Genomic DNA, 24,598 nt, shown 5'->3' with positions numbered 1-24,598 from the left:
GAAAAACAACGAGAAATTTTATGATACTTAGAAAATAATTAATTTTATATATGACCAAATAAAAAGATACAAGAAGAAGAGAGAAATCTTACATGAAGATATTCTTATAATTTTTTTTTATAGATAATAGATTTTATATTTTCTCTTATCTTTTTGTTTTTTTATTTATTTAAAGTGAATCCCAAAAAATAATTAATAGAATATCCAAATTTAAATCACTATATTAAAGGATATTAACGGTAAGATTATTTCAGTACTATTAATTTTTTTTTTATCTATGAACAGACCTACTGATATCTAAATTTCAACAGGTCCCTTGAAGAATTCATTCAAACATCTTTATGCTATTATTCTTTAATAAAAAAGTTTCGAGTAATTTCAAACAGGCTTATGGATGTGTTATTCCTTTTATTTCTCTTTTAGCGACACATCAGTTCATGCAAGACGAGTCCATTTTTGTAATAAAGTATGTTTCTTTAATAAAATTGCTCTTTGTATGATTAAATAAGTTTTGATTAAATTATCCAAAATCACCTTTAACTTTGGATCAAATTAAAGTTAACCCCTGAACTTTAATTTTTTTTATCTTAATACCATAAACTATTTTTTTGGTAAAAAATAGGTCCTTTCTATCTAGGTTTCCATTTTTCAATTATTTTTTTCTCAAACCACAGTGTTTTCCAACAAATCTTGTGTTCTTGAATTATTATCTACGATAGGATAGAATTAATCTTTTATTTTTCGTTGCATTCTTTTTTTTTTTTAGTTTAACGTGGATGTCCGGGCCAGCTTGCGTGCACCTCGACTAATCCCACGGGCCTTGAAGTTAACAATCATGTAAGTCTCTAGTGGCCATCATATGAGCAACCACAGGGCTTGAACTGGAGACTACAAAGAGAGAGCAAACCTCTTAGTTCCAAACTTTTACCACTGAGTCACCACCTAGATTATTTCGTTACATTCTTTATTGGAAGGATGGTTAATAAGGAAACATGAGCAGGCAATCTTTCCTGCTGTGAGTCAAGGCTTCCTAACTATATAATAAAACGTGTTGTTTTTTTACTGTGCTGTCAACTATGGATGTAGAGACATCTTAACGGTGGATTTTGCCCTTGATGAATTCGATGGCTTGGTGTTGTTGGGCAAGGGCTGTCTGGGTTTTTCGTTGCATTCTTTCTTGGAAGCATGGTTAGGCAGGGAAGGGAAGGGTGGGCGGACAATCTTTCCTGTTGTGAATCAAGGATTGGCCCTCGCTTCTGGGGAGACAATTTTGCTTCGTTGTTCACCTACGCATATCTTGGTTTTTTCCATAGTCTAAAGTCTCTTTTGCTAGCATTCATTGCCTCCAGATGTATTAGTCATCACCTTACAAGCACTTGAGTTCTCGACCTTTCTTTTGGGATGTTTAGCTGGAGTAAGGCTGAAAACACTACAAAGAACGATTGGTGTCAGCGTAGCAGATTTTGAGTTAAGTTCTGCATCTAGTTATTGCTGCAACTCATGCTCGCCAACGAAATCTGGAGTCAAAAGAAGAATTTGCCCTCTGCTCTAAATGACTTGTATGTTTTTTTATCGGTTTGGGATTTCATTAATAATTAATTACTATATCCTTATCATTTCATATTAACCAACATAAAAAGTTTGTCTTTTGTTGTTGCTCTACATGGACAATGCTTTCCTTTTTATGTACAATTTAACTCATAACTTTTTTTCTCATAGAATTGAAAAAAAAGAGGCATGGACATGTCTGTTTGAAGAATTATTGCTTTTCAAAGTGCTTTTTATTTAGAAATGTATCAAAATAATATTTTTTTATTTTTTAAAAAATTATTTTTAAAATTAACGCATCAAAATGATTTAAAAATACCAAAAAAATATTAATTTAAAATAAAAAAATAAATAAATAAAAATTTAATTTTTTTCAAAAGCGCTTTTAAAACATAAAAATAAACAGGACGAAACATTTTTTTACATTAGTTTTTATTGATTCCATAATCATGAAGGTTTTTAATAAAAAACTTTTTTTAAAATATTTTGTATTGTGTTTAATTTTGTAGGTTTTTATTTTATTTTATACAAGATAAATTTTATTTTAAAATAATATTTCTAATATACATATCTATATTTCTATTATCTTTTATTAATTTCGATAAATCAATTTAGTAATAAACATAAACATATAAATATATCATTTTACAAGATCAAATATTTTGATTTACATCTATCTCTTAATTTTTTTAATTTTTTTAGTTGTTATTAAAAAAATTATTTTATTTATTTACATGAATAATTATTAATTTATTTAATTAGATATTTAGATAACCTTTTCCATATGAAAAAAATCATATCGAGTATACACATATAGAAGGCAACAGTCAACACTCATATACCAAGATATGAAACATCAACCTGGTCCATTTCAAAGATTTATTAAGCCAGCAGAGATGCACAGAACATTTCACGGAGATACTCAAAATAAGCAATACAAAGAAGTAAAGATGATAGCTCACGTCGGGAAGATTGTGTCCAGCAAAAGCAACACAAACAACATTCACACAAAGCACAACTCTTCCGCAACCACAAGAAATGTCAAGCATCTCCATGGCCAATCAAGGCAAGAAGCATTCGCTCATAATCTCCAGAAGCCTCTCCAGCAATGTCATGATCAAGAGTAACACTATTTCGGCGATGGTATTCCTCCTTAATACGTTCCATGTCAACCTCTGCCCTGGTGGTTACAACTCTAGTAAGAGCCCCTTCATCTGTCCCTATCTTCTTGATGGCCAGCCGCAGAAGCTTCTCAAAGTATTTTTCAGGGTAGGTCAAGCACTTAATTGTTGCTCTCAGTAATTTAAGGAATTCGTTATCGGCATCTTCCTTCAAGTTCTGCAACCAGATTTGCCATTGTCAGTTCAAAGTGAAGCAAATTTCTAGAATACATTTAGAAAATTTATTACTTTAAGAGCTAGATAAAAACCTTGGCTTGTTATGGATTTCATTGCAAATTTGTTATTTTTATTTGCCCCTTGAATAAACATTGAAATCATAATTGACTAACTCGAATTCTGCATTGAGAATGGTTACAAAGAATAACTGATAGAAGTCACATTAGATCACAATACCTTGTTGATGGCATTTCCAAATGCATTGTTGTAGTGATTAAGTGTTGCATTAAGCTGTGCCTTACTTCTTGTAGTCAGAATCCTGATGATTTCATCATCACTGTAAGCTTTATCTGAGATCTTCTCATGAAGTATCTTAGCCTCTGATTTTGCCAACATCGTGTTCACCTCTTCTCCCTCGTATCGGAATGCACTTACAAGGGGAACCAACAGCTGCTCATAACAATTATAAACACAGAACTAAGCGATTCAGAATTGATATCGCTAATGAGGTACCATAAGTCTAAGAGGAGATCAATCAAAACTCAAGATTTATGTAAAAAGTGCATTTGGATTCTAAGGCAAGAAAAATGAATTACTCATACAGATTTGATTCAAACTAGCACCACTGACATGAGCTAAAATCTCCCTGACAGAATGCTTACGAGGTTCAAGTCATTACCTTGCGGAAGTCTCCAGTTGTGTGATATGCAACATCTTCCTCAAGAGATTTCTTGTAACGAGCATGGTATGCTTGCCTCGCCTTAAAAAGGTCATGTGAGGACCTAGTACAAGCTATTTCCATTAAAACCCAGTTGCTTGAAGTGAACCTCTTTGTGGCTTCATTGGCCAAATATGCATCACGCTCAGCAAGATCCAGTGTCCATAGCAATACGACCCTCTGCTTGAACAAAATTTGAGAAAAAAAAATATTAGCAATCTCAATGTCAATGCAATACTTTTCCATTGTTGCCACAAAAGAGACAAGGGCCTGCCATCAAAAGCCTTAGTTGCCATCAAATTAATTTTGTTAGAGAGGAAGTATCGCACTAATTAATACTAACATAAGATGCAAGAGACTGACCTCGAAGTCACTAGACAGTTCCTTGTCCAAATCTTTAAGGAGATCTTGCCCATAAGCTTCAGCATAAACCTGCCGGATTAAGTTGCGTTGTGCAGCATTCCTATGAGCCAAGATGGAGATAATCAATCCCTCATTTGTACCCCATCCTGCAAACCAAAAAAGAACGTTAGTACCAATACATTTAGTACAAGAAGAGGACAATACATCAAAGAAAAAATGGATAAAGATCTGTTTTTTATGTCCTAATTACAACATCAACATCAAATAATTTGCGAAGATTCCATTATCTTATACGACGATTGATCGGTTCTCAACATCAACATCAAGAAAGTAGCTAGAAATATAATAAAGACAAATAATTTACCAGGCACGATTAATGTTATTCCACAGAATATAATCTAGCTGTCATTTCTGCAGATCAAACTCAAGAACTTAAAATGGAGATCAGTATAGAGATCAAACACTGAACAAAATATCTGCAGGATCATATACCACTCATTTCATGACTCAAAAAGTCAATCTAACCCTTTCTTCAAAAAAAACGAATCGAAATCTAAATTTTCAGCCACAGATTACCAAATTATGTAATAAAGAATGTTAGTTTACATTATGATCTGCATCTTATGGCCCAACAAAGAAAGACAAAATAAACAAAAAGAAAGGAATGATCCATAATGCAAGCAAAATAACTAAGTGCGGAATTCGGAACGGAACATAAGAACCAACATGATCAGACACAAAGCATTAAAAAGAGTGATGAGTCTTTAAAGAAGAATTATAAAGGGGAGACCTTTAAAAGCTTTATTAAGCTGCTCAGCATCCTCGTAAGGAGGAGGAACAGAAGCAGGAACTTTAAGGGACGCCATTGTTTTCTCTCTTCACTCTGTTTTCACTCTCTGTTTTATTGTTTGCCAAGAATCGGAAACGATGGCTGATATTAAGATCTCCGAACTTGTTTTATAGCGCATGAAAAGGAAAGAAAATTAAATAAAAGTTATTTCATTGCCAAAAATGTGATTGTGTAAAACAATCATCGAAATTCCCGCTCGTCATTATCTAGCTTTTCATTATTTTATCAGCGACAAAGACAATAATGAATTTGGTCACGTCATGATGATATTAGCTGGAGTAGTGCTGTTATCAAGGAAAAAATGTAAAACCGATTTGTCAATTTCACCCCAGACTACAAATGCTTTCAATTCCATCCTAATCCATCCCCAGCCACAAACAAGCTTTCAATTTCATCCTAAAATTCATCATCTCTTACAGGATGTTGCCCTTTCCTCCTCTGTGATGTACTGTATTTTGGATGAGCAAATGCAACTAGATCAAACTCAATGGAGAGATAACTTGAAGAGAGGAGGGATTAGACATATAGTTACGGAACAAACTAAATTTTTATTTTTTTTCTATCTTGCTTCATACTTGTAATGGACACCATTATAAATGACATTAAAATCAAAATTATCAACCATCTAGGTGGTGATCTAATGATAAAAGTTTGGGATCAAGAGGTTTGCTCTCTCTGTGATCTCAGGTTCGAGCCATGTGATTGCTCATATGATGGTCACTGCAGGCTTACGTAGTCGTTAACTTCAGGGCCCGTAGAATTAGTCGAGGTGCGCGCAAGCTGGTCCGGACACCCACGTTAAACTAAAAAAAAAATCAAAATTATCTCTTCAAGTAGCATTCCACGAATTTTCAAAAAATCTCTAACAAACATCACTATTCATTATTATATGGGTGAATTTAGATCCTGGAAATTTTTTTGAGACTTTGGAATGATTTTCGTTGCAATTTGAATTATTCAATGGTTGTTTTAGACTTCATTTAGTATTGTGATCCAACCGTATTTTAATTTTTTTTAATTTTTTAACTTTATATTATTTTTTGTGTTTTTTAATTGTTTATATATTTTTCAATAAAAAATATTTTGAAAAATAATATCTATTATATTATCAAACATGCCCTTAGTTTGATGATAATGATGATTGCATGCCATATTATATTATGAAAAGATTCAATTTAGAATGAAGTTGAAGCATTTTTTGGTTTTAGGATTGAATTGAAAAAAATTACATACATACATGCTTATTAAACTTGTATTGTATGTATAGTTGTAAAATCTGAATCATCTTAACAGATTAATCTAGAACTCGGCTGACCTGAAACTTTGATTGGTGAAGAAAAAATAAAAGAAAAAATAACCCTCAATTCATTAATTTTTTTTTAAAACAAATTATATAAAACAACATTGTTTTAATTATTTGAAAAATAATAATTGAATTCGACTCTCTTGACTTGTCACTCAAATCTTTTCTTGTCCCTAACAAGTTAAACTAATGACCTATTAATATAATCTCTTACTTTAATTTAATTTTAAATTAAGTTATTTAAGAGTTAATTAGTGTGTGATCTAACTTGCTCGCAAGTTAATCTGTAATCTAATCTACTTTGTGAAAATTCAGTTTAACTATTAAAAAAATAAACCAAAACAACTTTGCTTTAATTTATTTTTAAATAATAAATTTTAAATTAACAACATTAATTCCTGCTTTTTTGAACGGAAAAAAAGCAAGCGCACATGGCTATGTTATCCATCGTTGGATTGCTATCGAGTAGGTGTACTGAATTTGTCGATTCGAGTCTGTGGAGCCTGCCTTCCTTTTCATTCACATGGTTGGACGGTGGGGGCACGAAAAACGTACTCGTTGATGCCTGACTCGGCTACTCGTTCTCGACGTTTTCTTTTGTTTATTTTATTTTTTTCTTAATTTCTCTTTGTAAGTCAGAGTGTTATTCTTTTCATCAAATCCGTGTTCGCATTGATATAAAAAAACTATTTAATACTAAGATTGAGACTATCTGTATAGTTTAATGATATTTTTAAGGTTTATATTATCAGATATTATAATATCAGATATTATCAGATCCAAGTAAATCAACTCTTGGAAGCTAGCTGTAAAAACGTTGGAACAAATCGAGACCAAACAGACCTAGCCCAGAAACAATCTCTGGGAGCTTGACTGCAAGTTTCTAACCCACCGAAAGAAAAATCGACAACACTCAACATCATCAGCAGTCAAGTTCTGTCTAATCTGATCGTTAATTTCGAAACTGTAAAAAATTAACTGGTTTAGATATTCACGGTAAATAAAAAAAAAAAAGTTATCTCTAATCTTTGCTCATTAGGTAATAGATGTCCATGAGCAGTTAGACATAAGAGGGTTCTAACCAGAGAGCATTCTTTAAAATAATTTTGAGGAAATGGAAAATAAAATTACAGCTGAAAATGAGAAGACGACTCCACTGGGGATCGAACCCAGAATCTCTGGTTCCGTAGACCAGCGCCTTATCCATTGGGCCATGGAGTCCTTTTGTTGGTGTCGAACGTAATACCCTTTATAAATATACAATGTCTTCAAAAGCGAAGTCCCACGAGCAGCAGGTGTTACGTCATCAGTTATCATCACCATTTTTTTAGCAAGACAAGACTTCTCTTCTCCCTTCCACCTCCTTCCTTGGCAAGATATCCCTCCTACCTGCTTCTATGTATAGATAGAGAAAAAACAAGGCCTTTTCTACGTGCATCTGTTGCTGAACCCACAAAGGAAAGAAAAGTTGGGGATGCCATTGTCATGAGAATATAAAAGGAATAATATGTAAACAGAATCTCCTTTAGCATTATTTGTCAAGCATTCAGTCTCTTTTATTTTTGTGTGGTGGAAATCCATTCTACCCATTTTGTTGTTAAAAAAAAGCATGGGAAAACAGCAAAAGTCGTTAAGGAGCAAATCAGTCCACTTTGTGTCTGATCTCACCACTGTCATCCTTAACCCTATCTCTGATAAACCCTCCAAGCATTCGACTCCTCGTCCTCATCCACTTCCTGTAAGCCCATCTCTGTTCTTCTCTCTTATTTTTTCTTTTTTCATGTTTTGGTTTTAAAGTTTGAGACTTATGATCAAGTTGTCTTATATATATAGAAGGCAACTTGATCGTATATATATAATTGGTTCAATACCCACTTCTAATTTTATGATAGGTTGGAAGATTTAGTTTGTTTTTGTTATTGGGACTTTGGCATTTGATCTTATAAATCTGTCTTTTTGTTTCTTTTGTGAGTTATTTTTGCCATTAAATTGAGGTTTGGTTAATAATTTTCAAGAATTACTGTAACTGAAATACTTTTTACTAGGATTTTGATCAAGGAAAGCTCAATGCATTTTACTATCGGGGTTTAACTTAAAGGGTTTATGAAATTATCTGTTTGTTTTCTTCTTGGTTTTTTAGTTAACAGAAGAGAAAAGGAACTCCCTTGGAAAGTAAAAGTAAGTTTTTTTTTAACCAAGACTGAATTGAGTTCAACGATGGATAGTTGATAAACTTAACAGTGAATAGTTGATAATCTTACCAAAGTAGATGTTTTTTCTTTACTGCGTTCAGCAGCTTAATTTAACGATGATAAGTTCCAACTCTATGTTGTAATCATTTGCCTAAAGAGGTTGGATGGATATTTGGTTGTTACTGTGATTGGACTTTTCTAGCTACAATTTTGACCGTGGAAGCTCATTGTGCTTCTCTACTGTGCTTTCTCATGGGATTTAGGAGAATCAAATTCTGTTTCTTCTTGCTTGTTTTAGCTAACAGAGCATAAAAGGAACTTCACTGAATATTAAAAGGGTGACTGATGTTAGAAATCTTAACAGTGATAGCTGACATGCTTTAAGTCATATCCGAATAGGTATTTGATAACATAGCAATGTTATGTTTAGACTCTAAAACGGTTTGCGAAGTTGTAATTATTTGCTTTCTGTTTTGGTAGGAAGATGCCAGTGAGTCAAAAACGAGTCAGCTAGAGTCCATTACTGAAGAGGACACAGGGCATTTAGCTGAAGAGCCTGATACTTCATCATTCACCGCATTCCTATTCTCTTTGTTAACGTCCTCAGAGTCTGGAAATAATGCAAAATTGGATAAGCAAAATGATAATTCAGATCAAATGGATGACCAGTTATCTGGGAATGTAGCAAAAGAGAGTGGCACAAAAAAGGGATTGCTTTCAAGGGCCAAGCATTCTCTTGGAGCTATTTACCAAGCTACTAGAATAGACAGATATCAAAGTCAAGAACACAAGGAAAATTCAGACTTGAAAATTGCTGATGATAATGATGGTGATGCAGTTGAGATAAGAAGTATGCTGAAACAGAACATGAAAGAGCCTGTTGCTTTGGGAGATATTTCAAACATTTCTGAACCTTCATTGCTTCTTTCAGAGAAAGCAAGGAGCACCCTTTATGTTTCTCTTCCAGCACTTGTCCAAGGGAGAAAATGGTTATTGCTGTACAGGTATAAGAGTACGGATTTTTAAAAAAATTAAGTTTTGGATTTTCAATTATATATAGTAATGCTATTGATAGCCAAGTAATAAAACAGTAGTCCTTCATTGGCTTTCTCTTTCCCTGGAGTTCTTGCAGTACATGGAGGCATGGGATATCGCTTTCAACCTTGTATAGAAGGAGCATGCTTTGGCCTGGACCTTGTCTGCTGGTAATGCCCATTTATTTTGGGCTAGGGGCAATTCATTTTGTATGTATTAGATTTGTCTCCTGGAGGCTATTTTGCAAGTGGAAAACTGTGATTCCCACACACAGACACTCAAACAATAACACACATATATTTGAATCATTGTCAAAATTGAACTCTCATACATTATATGGGTGTAATGTATTCTACTGTTACATTGCACATAATTCTCATTATAAAATAACAGAAAAAATTTCAATGATTACAAAGGAATTTTCTCTCTAGATACTTCTCCCGTGAGCATAGTAACCAAGAAGATGTGGTGAATCTGTTTTACCTTATGGCTGGTGTTTATTCGGAAGTTGAATGGCTAGATCCATCCCAGTCACTATGAGTTTTGCACAAAAGTTACCTGCCATGCATGTGGGCTTTCGATCTGGAGTTGCTCCAAGTATCTCACCATGCTAATTTTCTCCCAGGCTGTTGGAGATCGCAAAGGGGCAGTATTTGGTGGCCTGGTTGAAGCTCCCCTGAGGCCAACCAACAAGAAATATCAGGTAGATACAAACTTATTAATTCATATAGATAGTAATTTCTTTTGTGTTGTGCTGACCTTCAAGTTTGAACAGGGATCAAATAGTACATTTGTTTTTACAAATACACCTGGCCATCCTGTCATATTCCGTCCCACAGGTATCTCTTTCTCAGCTTTTTAGGCAACAACTCTTGATTCTAATTAACGTTTTTACTGTTGGAAGCATATGGCTTGTTTTGTTCATGTGTCAAAGCATTATTCCTTTGCTTATGGATGTTGTTTGGACGTCCATGTTCAAATATGTCCTGTGGGAATGGGTTAAAAAAATGTTAATCAAAATGATGTTGTTCCCCTGGAATTACAAGAAAATTGGTAGCAGCTTAGACATAATTGTTATGATTTCTTATTCTGTCAGGTGCGTTTTGCTTTCCTAAACAAAGTTTGTGTTACAGAATTTGTAACTGAGGATAAAAACTGCATTATGTATAGTGCATTTCACGTTCATTGACTTTTAGATGAAGTAATCGCAGCGCACAGCTGCAAGCAAATGCTACATACTTATTGCTATTAACTTGGTATATCTGCGATTCTGTGTGGCCATGAGAACAGTGAACTCATTAATTGCAACATAAAATGTGCTGGTCCTTCTATGCAAGGCCTTTGACATGCTAAAACCCCTTTTGTTCCAAAATGTTGTTCTCGGTATTTTTCTCTGGAAGCTTTGAAATGCTTGGAGATATAATGTTCTGGAACTTATGCCTGAAATATGAAATTTCAATCGCAAGATCATGTCAAATTGCTTGATGCATGGCCATTCCAGAAAGGTGTTTTCTTGAAACCCTACTGGGCTTCAGTTTAACATCTATTCAAACCTATTTTTTCACTAAAACCAATCCGTGCACTAACAGCTATGTTAAAGCAGGTGCTAATCGTTATTTCACTTTGTGCTCTACCGACTTTCTTGCAATTGGTGGAGGTGGCCACTTTGCACTCTACTTGGACAGTGATCTGTAAGCCCTACCTTTGCTTCTCTGTTATTTATGTATTTATTCTGCAATATATACAGGATCTAATTTTTTTTGTTGGTTCCATGCAAAGATTAAATGGATCAAGTTCGGTCTCAGAAACGTATGGGAACCCTTGCCTTGCACACTCTGAAGACTTTGAAGTCAAGGAAGTTGAGGTATGCATGGAGCCTTTCCCTTTCTCCTTCTCTCTCTCACACACACGCACTCACACACACAGCACACAATCTACTGTGGTTCACCAACTCCACAGGGTCAAATGCCTTTTAAGTTGGTTACAGGATAACCGACAGAAGTCACTGTCTTTTCCTTTCCTTGCAGCTATGGGGCTTTGTACATGGTTCAAAGTATGAGGAAATACTTGCTTTAAGCAGAACCGAGGCTCCTGGGATTTGTCGGTTTTGAAAGTTAAAGAACAGGACAGGGCTCAATTCACTATGACATGGATCAAGTGATTCCGTTGATACTACTGGATGATGCTGAATGCCAATCTGTTGTATATAGCATATGGAAGTGGGTACATGTGAAGATGGCATTTACTATCAACCTTTGTACATAGATGTTCAACCTTTAGACGAGGAGTGTTTTTGTATGATATTACTAGCCAATTTTGGATGGAAGCTGGATTTGACAGTAATGCCGGTTGATCATATGACAAGAAGAATGCACATGCTGCTGTTCACATTCATACTTAATGATATTGCCAAGAGCTTTATGTTTAATTGCTTAACGAGTTCATGAGGTATATGACCTCCTTTTGTTGCCTGTACTCTTTATTTTCCTGTCTCAACAACCGAATGAAATTGACTTGAAACCTGGAGGTTGAACCATGCCTGAAGATAACTGAGGCTGTGCTCCAGATGACTAGTAGCTTCGAATACTGAAACAAAATATACTCTATATATATATCAGGGTATATTTGTGATTACATAGCACGATGACTCTTAGCACTCTCAGTACAATGTGCCCTAGCAAAAAAGGCTGCAAAGATGATGACCTGACCCTTCAACTAGATAGCTTTATTTTTTAAAATATTTTTCGATTCTACTACGAACTCTTATTAACAAACATCATAGCAAAACTTTCCTGGGTAGAAATGAAAAATCAAGTTTTGCCTGCATGCAACCTGCTAAGGTGGAAGTTTTGGCTCATTCATGCGCAAGTAACACGGAGGAGCCTCTCACGCATCAAGCAGCGGAAAAAAGTTTCTCATTGTGCTTGGCAAATTAAACATGAAAAAACACGGACTCCCTTGGCGTTAAAAAGAGAAATTTGAAGTAACATTTTGGGGCATTGCATTTTGTTGCATTTGACCAGCTAAAGCACGCCTTTCTAAATTCTAAGGGAAATTTCTTGTTGCTACTGATCCTTACCGAGTGGCTAATGGAATGCTGAATCTGTTCCTTTGATTGATGGCTTAAGGGTACAAACCGATCGGTTTCAGTTCGATTATTTTTTAATAAAAACCGGGTTTTTTCAGTTTGACTCAGTTTTTTTTAGTTTCAGGCTTATAAAACCGATACCAAACCGGTTGGTTTTTAAAAAATTATAATTGGTTTAATTAGATTTTTTCACGGTTCGGTTTTTTCAGTTATTTTTTTCTGATTTTCTCAGATTAATCGGTTTTTTGATTTTTTTACTCACCCCTAACATTTAATAGAAGTAAGAACTCTCATATATTCAAGTAACTATCTTTGTAGGGAGAAAAAAAATAATATTTTATAAAGATAGACTTTGAAATTATATATATTAAAATATCAAGAATAAAAAGATTGTGAATCCAAAGCTTAAAGAATTCATGATATATTTATAATTCATAAATCTTATTTTTTTTTATTAACAGAGTTGAGAATAGTTTTATTTAGATAATATTAATAAAAAATAAATTTAATTTGCATAAATATTAATAAAAAATTAAAATATGATAGTCACATTAAATATGGCATGAATAAATGGATTTAGCAAAGGCATTTATTATAACAAGACCCAAACACACCTCACTCACTCGCTAGTATATGAGCATTTTTTTTTCTTGTTGCCTTTACAGAACTTCCGTCTTATATCATCAAGTCATCACGCATTAGTACAACACCAACATTATTTGATTCCAATTCAAGATCAATGCCTAGTGTACCCTCTTCAAATTTTATCAAATTCACCTGCCATCACTTCATTAAAACCATATATACAGGCAATGCCATCACTCACTTGAAGCACGTTCCAGTATTTAAGCAACAGGTTCATTGATAATATTACTATTCTTACTCGAGTATTTCTTGATTTTTTTTGGAAAAAAAAATAATGCCTCTAATTAGAAATTTCTTTTTATCGCCTAAACAAAAATGCTGAGAATACCCATCCGTATTGCAGTTGGGAACATGAAAGATGGGTGAATGATGCTCGTATAAGATACTGAAAAGGCAACAGGAAACTCATTTAAGGTCATAGGATATGGACTAATAAAGGTGCCAAATATTAAATAAATTTGTCATCCTTCTTCGAATGCACAATACTCACTAGCACAACAAACCTAGGAAAACACAAGAGAGGGGCACAGATCACGAGAAGGACTACGTACCCTAACTAAAGCGAACGAAAACAACCATTGATTCAAGTATGAACAGACAGCTAGCTATTCAACATCTGATGATGTAAATTCCACGATCTTCCGCACAAGCTTTCGATGCAGAATCTGTGACAAAATCAGAAGATGCATGTCATGTAATATCATGGAGGAATGCAGCATGAATTAGTGCACCACTTGATTGTGTAGGGCTTTACCAAAGGAAAGAATATAATGAAAAAAGAAAAAGACTTGTTTGGCATAATATCATCCCGTTCAAGAAACCAAGTACCTTCCTCCCATGGTCACCAGCAGCTTCCCCCACAAATACGTGCCAAACAAAACCGCTGCATTGTGTTCAATCAAGCAACTGTTGCAGTTTTCTCCAGCGTGCCTTGTGGTTTCTGGGGGGACCCATTATTCTGACTGGCAGCCTTGGTGTCTACTGTTTCCTCGTACGCAGCTTCATGGACACCAAGGGCAGCACGACCAGAAGGGTCAAGATTTTTTGACCAAGCAGCATCCCATTCCACTGCTTTTGCAGTACTGCATGCCACACTTGGACCTCCAGGAACTGTTGACCTTGCAGAATTCTGTTCAAAAATGGAAATTAGTTAACAATAGTGCAACAGTTAAACAAAGGGTTCTTATAGGCAGCAGCCAAGTTAATGAATCCTGCTCCTTTATATTGCAGAGAAACCTTGGAGAATAAAAGCTCAGATACTAGAAAAGAATAACATTGCACCTTAGGAAAGAATTTCTCAAAGATGGTTCTGTAGTAATATGCCTCTTTGGTTGTAGGAGTATTTTCTGGGTAAATGAAGCTTGCATTCATCAACATTGCATCTGTGACCTGCCCAGTTATAACAGAGGCTAGAAGTTGTTCATATCCTGCTAAGGCATTAAATGAAGAATTCACAACAGCAAAAGTTTGAATCTATAACTAGATTTCTCTTAGAAAATAAAACAAAGAAATCACTGAAATCATAAATTATAAGAAAAGCATCCATTTCCGGGGTTGTCTTCAACAAAACTGGCTGACATGTAGAATCCAAAACAAAAGCCCCTAACAATTCAAAGTATACATACTTGTTTGTTTGCATGATCCTTCAAACCATCAATCCAACTGTACCCAACTCCATCACTGAACTGTTCCTTCTGCCTGTACAATATGTGCTAAACCAAGTGGAAAAAGAAACATTTCAAAAAATAAATATCATGATGAGGGACTGAGAAGCAAAAGCTAACTAGAATTTTTTTATAAAAAAAAAAAGAAGAAGAAAAACCTTCGGCAGATATGGATTCTTCTCATCATCAAAAGCATTACGTAAGACCCACTTCTCAATCCTTCCAAGATCAGGCCTGATCTGCAAGGATGAAAGCAAATAATTAGATTCTAATCTTATATAATTAGTAATTTTCATCAGCAATCTTATCCCAACATAAATCACCAGACAAGACCTACATAGCATTAAAATGTGCCTAAAGGCCCTAAACAACTACTGCAATTCTATGTTATGTAGCAGGTGACAACATTGAAAATAACCAAATGCAGGGAAGCATGCCTCATATTTGAAACTACACAATCTATGGCTCATTGAACAGTCAAATACAGAACAATAGCAGGAGAAAGAAGCAAATACAGCAGATCTGCATATGAAGTGTTAAACATGAAAGAGATCAGTTATCATCTTTTGTTCAGCAATTTCCTCATGCAGTGCTGGAATATGTTTGCTTCAGTTATTTTTCTCTGTGAGGGGCCACATATACTTGTATCAAATAATGAAACAGGGAGCGTAAAGCAGGGGAAAAGCCTTTACCATTTTCCACTCAGGGTCTATGCTCATTGCAATGTTGATGAATTCTTTATCCAAAAAGGGAACGCGAGCCTCAACACCCCATGCTGAAGTCGATTTGTTGGCCCTCAAGCAGTCATAAAGATGAAGAGCTTTAATCTGAAAAAAATTAAAACAATCAGAACTGCGAAAAATACTGCATGCAGTGAGATATGTTCAATCAAAACAACATTGGCGTGCAGCATAGTTTATTGATTCCTAGTTCCATTCCTCATCAAAAAGCAAAAAATAATACCTTTCGACATGTCTCTTGGTGAAACTCCTCCTTGTTAGGTGCCTTGTGGAAATACAGGTAACCTCCAAAGATTTCATCTGAACCTTCCCCGGAAATAACCATTTTCACTCCTAAAGATTTTATTTTCCGTGACATAAGAAACATTGGAGTGCTGGCTCTAACAGTGGTCACATCATATGTTTCAATATGATAAATGACTTCCTCAAGAGCATCAATCCCTTCCTGATTTAGCAACAACACTTAAGTACTGGAAATGCACGGCATAGATTCTCTCTTTGTTTTACAATTAAAAGCAGTGCTTACCTGTACAGTGAAGTAAAATTCATGGTGGCGAGTTCGGAGATAATCTGCTACCTCCCTTGCAGCTTTCAAATCAGGGGAACCCTAAATAGCAAAAAAAGTAGAAGCATGTGCATGAATGAGGAAAGCACTATTGTACGCACCAGTGACCAATTCAATTTCTTTTGACATTACCTCGCAAGCATCTTGCAGAGAGGCCAGATAATAATGTCAACATCAATGCCTTTATTATGTGGATACTGAATAGTTAATCATCACATGCCAAGGGAATGACAACAAGGTAGCGTGGAAAGGTCATCACAATTACAGTTTAAAACCACAGATAAGTCTTACCACTAATCCCTTTAGAAGCATGACATGCATTAAAAAACCATGTTGGAAATGGATTTTTTGAATACTTTACATTCTTTCGTCCTCAACTAATGCAATATGTTAGTCAAAATCATTATAGAACCTTCAGAGGCCAAACAGTCCAAATATTAAAAAGAGCGAAACATGTTTATTTAGCAGCAAGGCACCTTCAAACCAATACAGAAAGTATGCAATTGTGATCCCCACTGTTGAGCAGCTTCTGAGTCGGCCAAATGGCGAGAGGCCACAGCAGCAACAAGTGATGAGTCCAGTCCTCCAGACAGAAGCACACCAAAAGGTACGTCTGTCATAAGTCTCTTGACTACAGCCTACATGAAGATGGTCAGAAAAATAAAGTGTACGTAGTTAGAACCATAGGATTAAAAGGGAAATAAAGAGAATCCAAAACTACACCCCTAAACTTCCAGATCTTAACAATGTTCAGTCTCTTCAAAAACGAGTCTTGGAAAAAGAAAAAGAAGAAAGATAATAAAACCTATAGTGACAATCTAAAGAGCCTAGATCATAATAGCCCACTAGTTCAATGATAGGAAATAACATGAACTGAACTGTTGCTGTGGTGCAAGGTCGCACAGATAGTGCCTGCCTATAGCGTGAAAAGTACTTGCAGCAGTTAAATTGACAGCTTGCTTATGCCTAAAGTTTCTCACTAGACACCTGTTTAGAATAAATATAAAGTTCCTCAAGTATAATCATGTTTGGGTTATATAGAGATAACAATGCAAAGTGTATACATAAAAAAATCACTGTTCTGCTTTGGCATCAATGAAGCAGATCAAAAAAGGAAGACAAAAAAAAATTACCAACCGCTCATTCTACAAATAACAGCAAAACAACTGTATACTGTATGATGAAAGGTTAGAGATTTTATACAAGAATAACTCACAACTTAGGAAAATATTAAAACAGAAAGACAAACAGATAGAAAAGGAGATGTTTTCACAGACAATCATTACTATTCAGTAAAGCTTGATACAACAAAGATATAACATAGACTAAACAAGCATATAGGGAGAGTCCAGAACATACCTTCTCAAAGGCCTTCCGCAAAGCTAGGGGATCATATGGGGATGAGGGTATTTGTTCTGAAAACCATGGTGGGTTGTACCACCTTCTAAGCGCTCCTGCAGGCATGTGAGGTAAACAACATAGTGACCTTAAAAGCATGAATTTGAACAATCTGCACAAGGATACAAGAAACTGACAAAAGACACAATTAGGAAGAAATTACTCCTTTAACCCTACAAACCATTGCAAATCCAAAATGGCCCAATATTGCACATACATACAAACTTCCTCTCAAGCTTTTTTCTTTCCCCCTTTCTGGAAGTGGCTGGTAAGTAAAGCAGGGATTTGTATAGAAAAGAGAGGGATTGCTCCCCATGTCATAGGACTAATAATCTTTTCACTGAACCTCTATCCTCCAATGTGTTAGGGTAACTAAATCTATTATTAATAAAATCTGTGCAAAGTTTATACAATATGAACCAAAAAAATTCTAGCACTGGCAAATGAAATCACAGGAAGAATAAAACAGATATAAGGTTGATAAGTGAAGACCATGCTACGGGTGATCATTTGCAATCAATCTTTAATTTAAATGAAAGCACACATCCATCATTCACAACATAAACAAATGGAAACCTTGTTTGCTTGAATATATATGCCCCGGCAAGAAAGACATGAATCGTTCACAATCATCACTCAATGCTTTCATTTCTGAAGCAAACCATACAGATCCTGAAAAGAATTGGTTCTTGGTTAATACAGAAGCTGGCATTTGTTTTATAAAGGGAAAAAATACAACATGAAAATGCAACCTCAAAACATCAACTTTGGAAAACTTGGGTGGATGATATTCAAATTCACCCAGAAAGGGGTGATGAAGTGAAGCTGATATGGAGCAATCATTACCATAGAATATTAAGAAAGAACATCTTCCAAGTGTCTTTTAGTACTATATAGCAGATATGAAGCAAATACACCAATTCAATCTGACGTACCATCAAGACCCCAGCCGATATAAAGTGGGGTAATACCAATAGCATCCCGAGCTGCAATAAAACTTTTGTCACGAGTATCAAGAAGGACAAATGAGAACATGCCGTCCAACATGTCCACAAAATTTTCTCCATGTTCTTCGTACTGGAAAGAAACAAACAGCAAAATTATGTCAAACAACTAGAAAAAAGAAATACAAAAAATGAGTTATTTAAAGGTTAAAGCTAGTAAACTCCAATTTACATGCTACAGCTCAGGAAAAGGAAAGCACATCTCGCATCCTGGTAAATTTACTCAAGTTGTATACTAGGGATAGCATGCAAGATCCGAACCATGACGAGAAAAAATACATTCAACTCAAGAAGCAAACAATGTGACTGACTTTTCCGATGAGCATATAATGTAGCTTATTCGTGACTTGTGTTTATGTCATTTGTATAGCCTTAGAGCTTCATCATCATATACATGATAAAAATACAGGCAAATGGTAATATGTCTATAAAATCTAGATCACTTACAAGATGAGCAATGACTTCACAGTCACTACCAGTTCGGAAAGTATGAGACTTCAACTGCGCCCGCAATTCCTTGTGGTTATATATCTCTCCATTAACCTGAACCGAACATAAAAAAAAACCATCAAGGATTCCATTTTCAAATAGCCTTCATTTGAATCAAGAAATTATTCAGTCAAGAAAATAAAATAAAATGTAAAAAAAAAACTATCGACCCAGTTATTAAATGCACGAATGGAAACGAAATTTGACAAGAAAACCACAGATGAAATGGGCATGAAAAAAATAAAGAGAGAGAGATAGAGAGGAAAAGAGGCAACATACGGTGACAACAACAGTCTTGTCTTGATTGTAAAGAGGCTGGTCTCCAGAAGCAGGGTCTACAATAGCCAAACGTTGGTGAGCTAGGTAACAATCTCCATGGCAATGTAATCCACTCCAATCTGGTCCTCTATGCTTCAACCTGGAAAAAAGAAAAAAGAGGATTTCAATCTTTTTTGTTTTCATTTTTGAATGAGAGATTTGATTTGATTTGATTTGATTTACCGGCGAGATAATTCAATGACACGGGAACGTTTCGCTTGAGAATTGTCGGCGCAACCTAAAACAGCGAGGATGCCGCACATGATGGAGGATTGGATTGGCGGCTGCTATCTGCTTGGTCTGGTCTGGAAGTCTCTGACTGTGCAGGGGCGAAAAGAAGAGCGGAAGCACTAGGAGGCTGCTTGCTGTATAGGATGGCTTTATAGGAGCCCCTTGAACTGCGGCCTTTGATTCTCTCTTTTTTAACATATATTTCAAAAGATTCCCCTAGCCCCTTTTTTTCCTTTCCTATTTTTACTGCGGAGTGTGTAGAGTTTTAGACAAAATACTTAAAGTTTTAATCTTTTGCTCAAATGATTAGAGAGCCTGTTTAGATTTATTTTTTATAGTATTTATTTAAAAATATATTTTTTTATTTTTTTAAATTTATTTTTAACATCAATGTAAAAAAGTAATTCTAAAACATGAAAAATTAATTTAAAATTTAAAAAAATTCAAAAATGCTTTTGCAATTTTGCAATGAAAAAACAAAAATGGTGCAAGAGTTTCTCATGGTTCATAGGTGTAACTTGTATAAAATATCATCAATATTCAATGATATGTGCTGTTTAATTTTATGTCTTTTTTAAAAAAATAAAAAATATGAAAAATGAATCTTTTTCGAAATAATATTCAATAGACTTTTGGTCATAAAAAGGCTATACTGCTTGTTTGACATTTCTAAGGAAAAGCTGTTTTTTTGCACCTTGTTTTTGAAAAAAAAAGATAAATGTAGGAATTAAAAAATAGGAGGTTAATTACATTAATTATTTTCCATGGATTTGGAGTCCAGGAAGCCTCGCCATTCATTAACCTCGTGGGACATGAATACATGTGCTAAATGAAGGATCTAGTGGCGTCCATCGTTACCGTAACTCTTTTTTTATATATATCTATTATTCTAACCCTATCAATTAAAGGAAGAAAAAAACGAAATTCCTTTCGTTTTGTTGTTTGTGCTTGCGTATTCAAGATTCATCCTGTGGGTAGATGGGGGTGGGGCAGGGCACAGTGAGTTGATTGGAATCTGCTATAAAGAGTTTTAAATGGTGATGGGTGATGTTTTTCAAATATTTTTTATTTGAAAAAAAATTTAAATGATTTTTTTATTTTTTTAAATAAATTATTTTTTTATATCCAATTACTACAGTAAATTAAAAAATTTGATGAATTGATTTACTTCAAAAACAAATTTAGTGAAATTGTACCATTTAACTATGACGATATTTAATAAATATTAAACTTAGAGGCATGGCATGCCGGCATGACCAAATTATGTCATTTCTAATTCAATTGGTCTACTGGTTCATAATGGTTAGTGAATTGATGGACTGGTTTCAAAAATAATAAGGATAATCTCAAAATTGTTAGAATTGAAGGGTCTCGGTTAGATTTTTAATATTTAAAGATCTGATGACCTGCATAGCGATACAGTAGCAACTATAGAGAAAATGATATTCGAAAACTTTTGTAAAAAATTGAGCGCGCCCCAACAATCGAATTAACAGTTATGATCTTTTCGAGCTGTTATTTTGATATAGCGCGACCGGATATCCTCTTGGGCCTTGACTTATCCCATTGGTCCATAACTACATCTGTTAGACCATTCACGTGATCTTTTCGGGACAGATCCTCGTTTAATTATAGCAAACTCACATCTAACTACTTAGAATCACTCACTACTACGTGAATAATAATTTTTTAAGATTTTAATTAAAATTTATTTTTTAGTCAGCATGTTGAAAGATTTATATTCTAACTTATAAAGTATATTTAAAAGTAAAACTTCATAAAATTATAATTTTTATATCAAACAATCAATCAACCGATTAATATAATTGAATCCAATCGATTGAGATATATGATCAGATCATATTACATTACACTTTCATCCAGGTGCGGCTGAGCAGTAAGCGTGGAGAACCTTGTGGGATCAGACAGACAAGTTGGACTTTCACTTTTTCATTTGAATCACTAAAAGTCGTGAGAGCTTTCCATTTAATTTCATTTTCAAACAGTGCATAAAAAGTAAGTCAATAAGGGGGGCTAAGAAGAAATACATTATCTTCCATTCATCTATATAGAACTTTTCAACGTGGATACGTATGTTTGCATTCTCATTTTATATTTTTTTAAGTTTTAACCATTAGATTTTATTGCTAGAAGGTTAAGGGTATCTTTGACTGTCCATGCTGCTTGTTTCAAATTTTAAAAAAATATTTAAAATTAATTTTTTAGTTTTTATGAATTGTTCTGATGTAAATATCAAAAATAAATTAAATATATTAAAAAAAATTAAAAAAATTAAAAATAAGGAGTCGGGCAGTCCGGATACTGGTGGTAATGTTTGTTACCGTATTGTTATTGTTTTTTAAAGTGATTTTTAGTTAAAAATATATTAAATAATTTTTTTAACATAATATATTAAAATGATTTTAAAAAATCAAGTTTTTTAAAAAAACATGGCTACATCGCTAGTATATTCAGCTTGCCCGAATTAACCCGGGATCTTGCTGATTCACGTCTTGACTTGGACTGGGCCTAGAGTTTTTTATTAAAGGCTGATAATAGGAAAAAAAGAACAGCGTTGAGAAAGGAGACAACTTGACCTGTGACAGACCAATGAGATAGTATTCTTATGAAACTTTCGCTGTTGAAATTAATTTTTTTAAAAAAAGTTGAATGGGAAATCAGTTTAGCTATAGATACAAGTTATTATTTATTATAATAATATAATTACAAAATCACTCTTGAGTTAAAAAAATCTTCGAACTAGATATTAGATGGAAGATAATCTTTTTACCACGATATAATTGTTTTTTATAAATTATATAGAACTAGATTGGTAATTTTATATTTTTTTATACTAAAAATAATTATTTAACTTTGTTGTAAAAACAAATCTAATGCCTACTATTCTAGAATATTTTTGTATTTTTAATTTTTTTTAGAGTAATATAAATACTTTGATACTTTTATAGACAACCACAAAACTTTCATTCAAAGTTTTTTTTTTTCATTTTATATTATTTTTATTGTAAATTTCAAGAGCCTCAAGAGCATTATTGTAAATTAAATTTATTAAATATAATTAAAAAAAACATGTTGGAGCTTGCACATGTCGATGTATAGACAACTCTCGCACTATTCAAACGGTTCATGAGAGGTCATCCAACCACCAAATGCAACCTTTTAGGGTGGCGTTTGAAAGTTATCGGCACCTCCAGCACAATAAGGTGGCACGTGCAAATAATGTGCATCGGGTATGACATCGACAACCATTTTTTTTCATTTTCTCTCACTCACCCTTGAATTTCACGCTAGCCCCCTTCAAAAAATCATACTTGCCCCTGCAATCTATTTCTCCTTCACATGTAATTCATGTGTTTTTTATTATTATTTTTATTTTGAAAGAACCATGAAATTATAAATATTTTTTAATTTTATCCTTTTTAATCTTTAATCTTTCAGATTTAATCATTGTTCTTTTTATTACTGTTTTTTATTTTTCAATGAGCTATAAAAGTACAATTTGATCCTCATTTTTTTATTGTTGTCTTTTTTTCTTAGGCAAGTTTTTAAATTTTTTTTTTCATGATTTCACCATTCAAAATTAAATTAGTTGAAAATTAAGGTTTTTTATTGAACCCGATTCAAAGATTTCATGGGTTGTGATTCTCGGAGATTGGATGAAGCTTAGGAGGTTTGCCTACACTTTTTTTTAAAAAAAACGTTAATGTTTTTTTTTTTACCATTTTTTCAAAAGATTTGCTTTATTATTTTTTATGGTTTGCCTTCTATAGAAATAGTCTCGGGTTCATGACGAGGGTTACTAGTTTCAGAGATTAACATAAGTTGATTTTTTTCTTTTATTTTCGGGTTTTTTTTTTATAAATTTATTTATTTTAATTTTATCTTTCATAATTTAATTCATTTGAAATTGGTCATTCTATCCTTTATTTTCTTTTATATTGGGTTATCTCGGTCTTGTGCCATAATCATGGGGTTTGCGGATTAACTTGAGTTAACTAAGATTTGTTTTCATTGCTACGGATTAATTCCGGGTTCAAGACCAGAGTTACTGGTTTTAAAAGTTAGTGTGAATTGATTTTTTTTGGACCTTTTTAAAAAATTTAATTATTTAACATTTAGTTTGATGAAAATTGTTCCTCTTGCTATTTTTTCTTTTCCTTTATGCCAGGTTATCTCGGTCAATTTTTTTTTATATACTTTCACAATTTTATCATTTAAAATTAAACTGGTTGGGAATTTAGTTTCTTGATTGAAACCAATTCAAGTATCTTATGATTTCCATGGTCGCGGAATCTGCGGCCTAACTTGAGTCAACTCATATTTTTTGAAATATTTTTTTTTTATTTTTATCCTTCAACATTAAGTTGTTTGATAATCGAGCTTCGTGATATTATTAATTTTTCTTTTGAACGTGTTCACCATCGTATCACAACTGGATTAAAGATTTTACATACTGACTTAGGTGGACTCAGATTGAGTTTTTTTACCCTTTTAAATTATATTTTATTTTTAATTTTTATTTTTTAACATTTTATTTGCTAGAGATCGAGCTTCACCTTTTTTTTGTGTTGAGTTATCATGTTCCCGTTTGATTTATTAGGAATTGATGTTCAATTTTTTTTTTGTATTTTTTTCCATGATATTATGTCAATCTCGTGTCCATGGTCGCAAAGTTTTCAAGTTAATTTAGTTTAATTATATTTTTTTTTATATTTTTTTAAAATTTACCCATTCGTTCTCAACTTTTTTTTATATATTAAAAAAATATTATTTTACCGGTGGGGCAAAGTGGTGCAACAAATCTAAGAGCCCGTTTGTTTTTACGTTTCAAAAGTATTTTTGAAAAAAAAATATTTTTTTAAATTTTTTTTCTATACTTTAAATTAATTTTTTTAATATGTTAATATAACAAATAATTTTTTAAAAATAATAAAATTATTATTTAAATATATTTTTAAATAACATATTTTTAAAAAACAATTACTATTGTTTGGAACAAATATTAAAACAGTACTGCAAGTCAGCAACATTCACGATAATGAGAAAATAAAAATAAAACGTCGATGCGACGACGTAAACGCTGTGGTAA

At 33.6% G+C, this 24,598-nt stretch overlaps 3 protein-coding genes and 1 non-coding gene across 4 annotated transcripts; 1 reads left to right on the top strand and 3 right to left on the bottom strand.

Annotated features, from left to right (window-relative positions):
- Nucleotides 1-2,397: 2,397 nt before the first annotated feature.
- LOC7471508 (annexin D2) lies at nucleotides 2,398-5,065 on the bottom strand. Its single transcript, XM_002306275.4, has 5 exons — nucleotides 4,757-5,065; nucleotides 3,967-4,112; nucleotides 3,565-3,783; nucleotides 3,123-3,335; nucleotides 2,398-2,886 (listed from the first exon to the last, which is right to left on the bottom strand). Exons 1-5 carry the CDS (start codon nucleotides 4,830-4,832, stop codon nucleotides 2,590-2,592), a joined length of 951 nt encoding a protein of 316 aa, XP_002306311.4. The 5' UTR covers nucleotides 4,833-5,065; the 3' UTR covers nucleotides 2,398-2,589.
- Nucleotides 5,066-7,267: 2,202 nt separating this feature from the next.
- TRNAR-ACG (transfer RNA arginine (anticodon ACG)) lies at nucleotides 7,268-7,340 on the bottom strand. Its single transcript has one exon. It is a non-coding gene; the product is annotated as a tRNA-Arg (tRNA).
- A 96-nt stretch (nucleotides 7,341-7,436) lies between these two features.
- Nucleotides 7,437-11,774, top strand: LOC7477088 (uncharacterized). The gene is made up of 8 exons (XM_024602403.2): nucleotides 7,437-7,857; nucleotides 8,792-9,315; nucleotides 9,444-9,516; nucleotides 9,972-10,049; nucleotides 10,122-10,185; nucleotides 10,950-11,037; nucleotides 11,126-11,210; nucleotides 11,374-11,774. The coding sequence occupies exons 1-8, from the start codon at nucleotides 7,729-7,731 to the stop codon at nucleotides 11,455-11,457; spliced, it is 1,125 nt and encodes a 374-aa protein (XP_024458171.1). The 5' UTR covers nucleotides 7,437-7,728; the 3' UTR covers nucleotides 11,458-11,774.
- A 1,710-nt stretch (nucleotides 11,775-13,484) lies between these two features.
- Nucleotides 13,485-19,648, bottom strand: LOC7471507 (asparagine synthetase [glutamine-hydrolyzing] 2). Its single transcript, XM_002306274.4, has 15 exons — nucleotides 19,441-19,648; nucleotides 19,219-19,357; nucleotides 18,898-18,993; nucleotides 18,382-18,523; nucleotides 18,023-18,118; nucleotides 17,408-17,502; nucleotides 16,525-16,686; nucleotides 16,010-16,090; nucleotides 15,707-15,928; nucleotides 15,436-15,570; nucleotides 14,902-14,982; nucleotides 14,705-14,791; nucleotides 14,361-14,468; nucleotides 13,908-14,208; nucleotides 13,485-13,744 (listed from the first exon to the last, which is right to left on the bottom strand). Exons 1-14 carry the CDS (start codon nucleotides 19,518-19,520, stop codon nucleotides 13,978-13,980), a joined length of 1,755 nt encoding a protein of 584 aa, XP_002306310.3. The 5' UTR covers nucleotides 19,521-19,648; the 3' UTR covers nucleotides 13,485-13,744; nucleotides 13,908-13,977.
- Between the last annotated feature and the right edge of the window lie 4,950 nt (nucleotides 19,649-24,598).

This window comes from Populus trichocarpa, chromosome 5 (assembly GCF_000002775.5).
Source record: "Populus trichocarpa isolate Nisqually-1 chromosome 5, P.trichocarpa_v4.1, whole genome shotgun sequence".
Lineage (NCBI taxonomy): Eukaryota > Viridiplantae > Streptophyta > Magnoliopsida > Malpighiales > Salicaceae > Populus > Populus trichocarpa.
The sequence above is the reverse complement of the archived record's forward strand: the minus strand, read 5'-3'. Positions and strand labels throughout refer to the sequence as shown.

Coding starts and splice junctions, on each gene's coding strand:
- LOC7471508 (XM_002306275.4), bottom strand. CDS start 4,832: ATGGCGTCCCTTAAAGTTCCTGCTTCTGTTCCTCCTCCTTACGAGGAT. Junction 4,113..4,756: donor GCTTAATAAAGCTTTTAAAG/GTCTCCCCTTTA, acceptor TTTGGTTTGCAG/GATGGGGTACAAATGAGGGA. Junction 3,784..3,966: donor AACTGTCTAGTGACTTCGAG/GTCAGTCTCTTG, acceptor TTGTTCAAGCAG/AGGGTCGTATTGCTATGGAC.
- LOC7477088 (XM_024602403.2), top strand. CDS start 7,729: ATGGGAAAACAGCAAAAGTCGTTAAGGAGCAAATCAGTCCACTTTGTG. Junction 10,050..10,121: donor CAACCAACAAGAAATATCAG/GTAGATACAAAC, acceptor AAGTTTGAACAG/GGATCAAATAGTACATTTGT. Junction 11,211..11,373: donor TTGAAGTCAAGGAAGTTGAG/GTATGCATGGAG, acceptor CTTTCCTTGCAG/CTATGGGGCTTTGTACATGG.
- LOC7471507 (XM_002306274.4), bottom strand. CDS start 19,520: ATGTGCGGCATCCTCGCTGTTTTAGGTTGCGCCGACAATTCTCAAGCG. Junction 19,358..19,440: donor GTCATTGAATTATCTCGCCG/GTAAATCAAATC, acceptor TCTTTTTTCCAG/GTTGAAGCATAGAGGACCAG. Junction 17,503..18,022: donor TATATATTCAAGCAAACAAG/GTTTCCATTTGT, acceptor ACATGCCTGCAG/GAGCGCTTAGAAGGTGGTAC.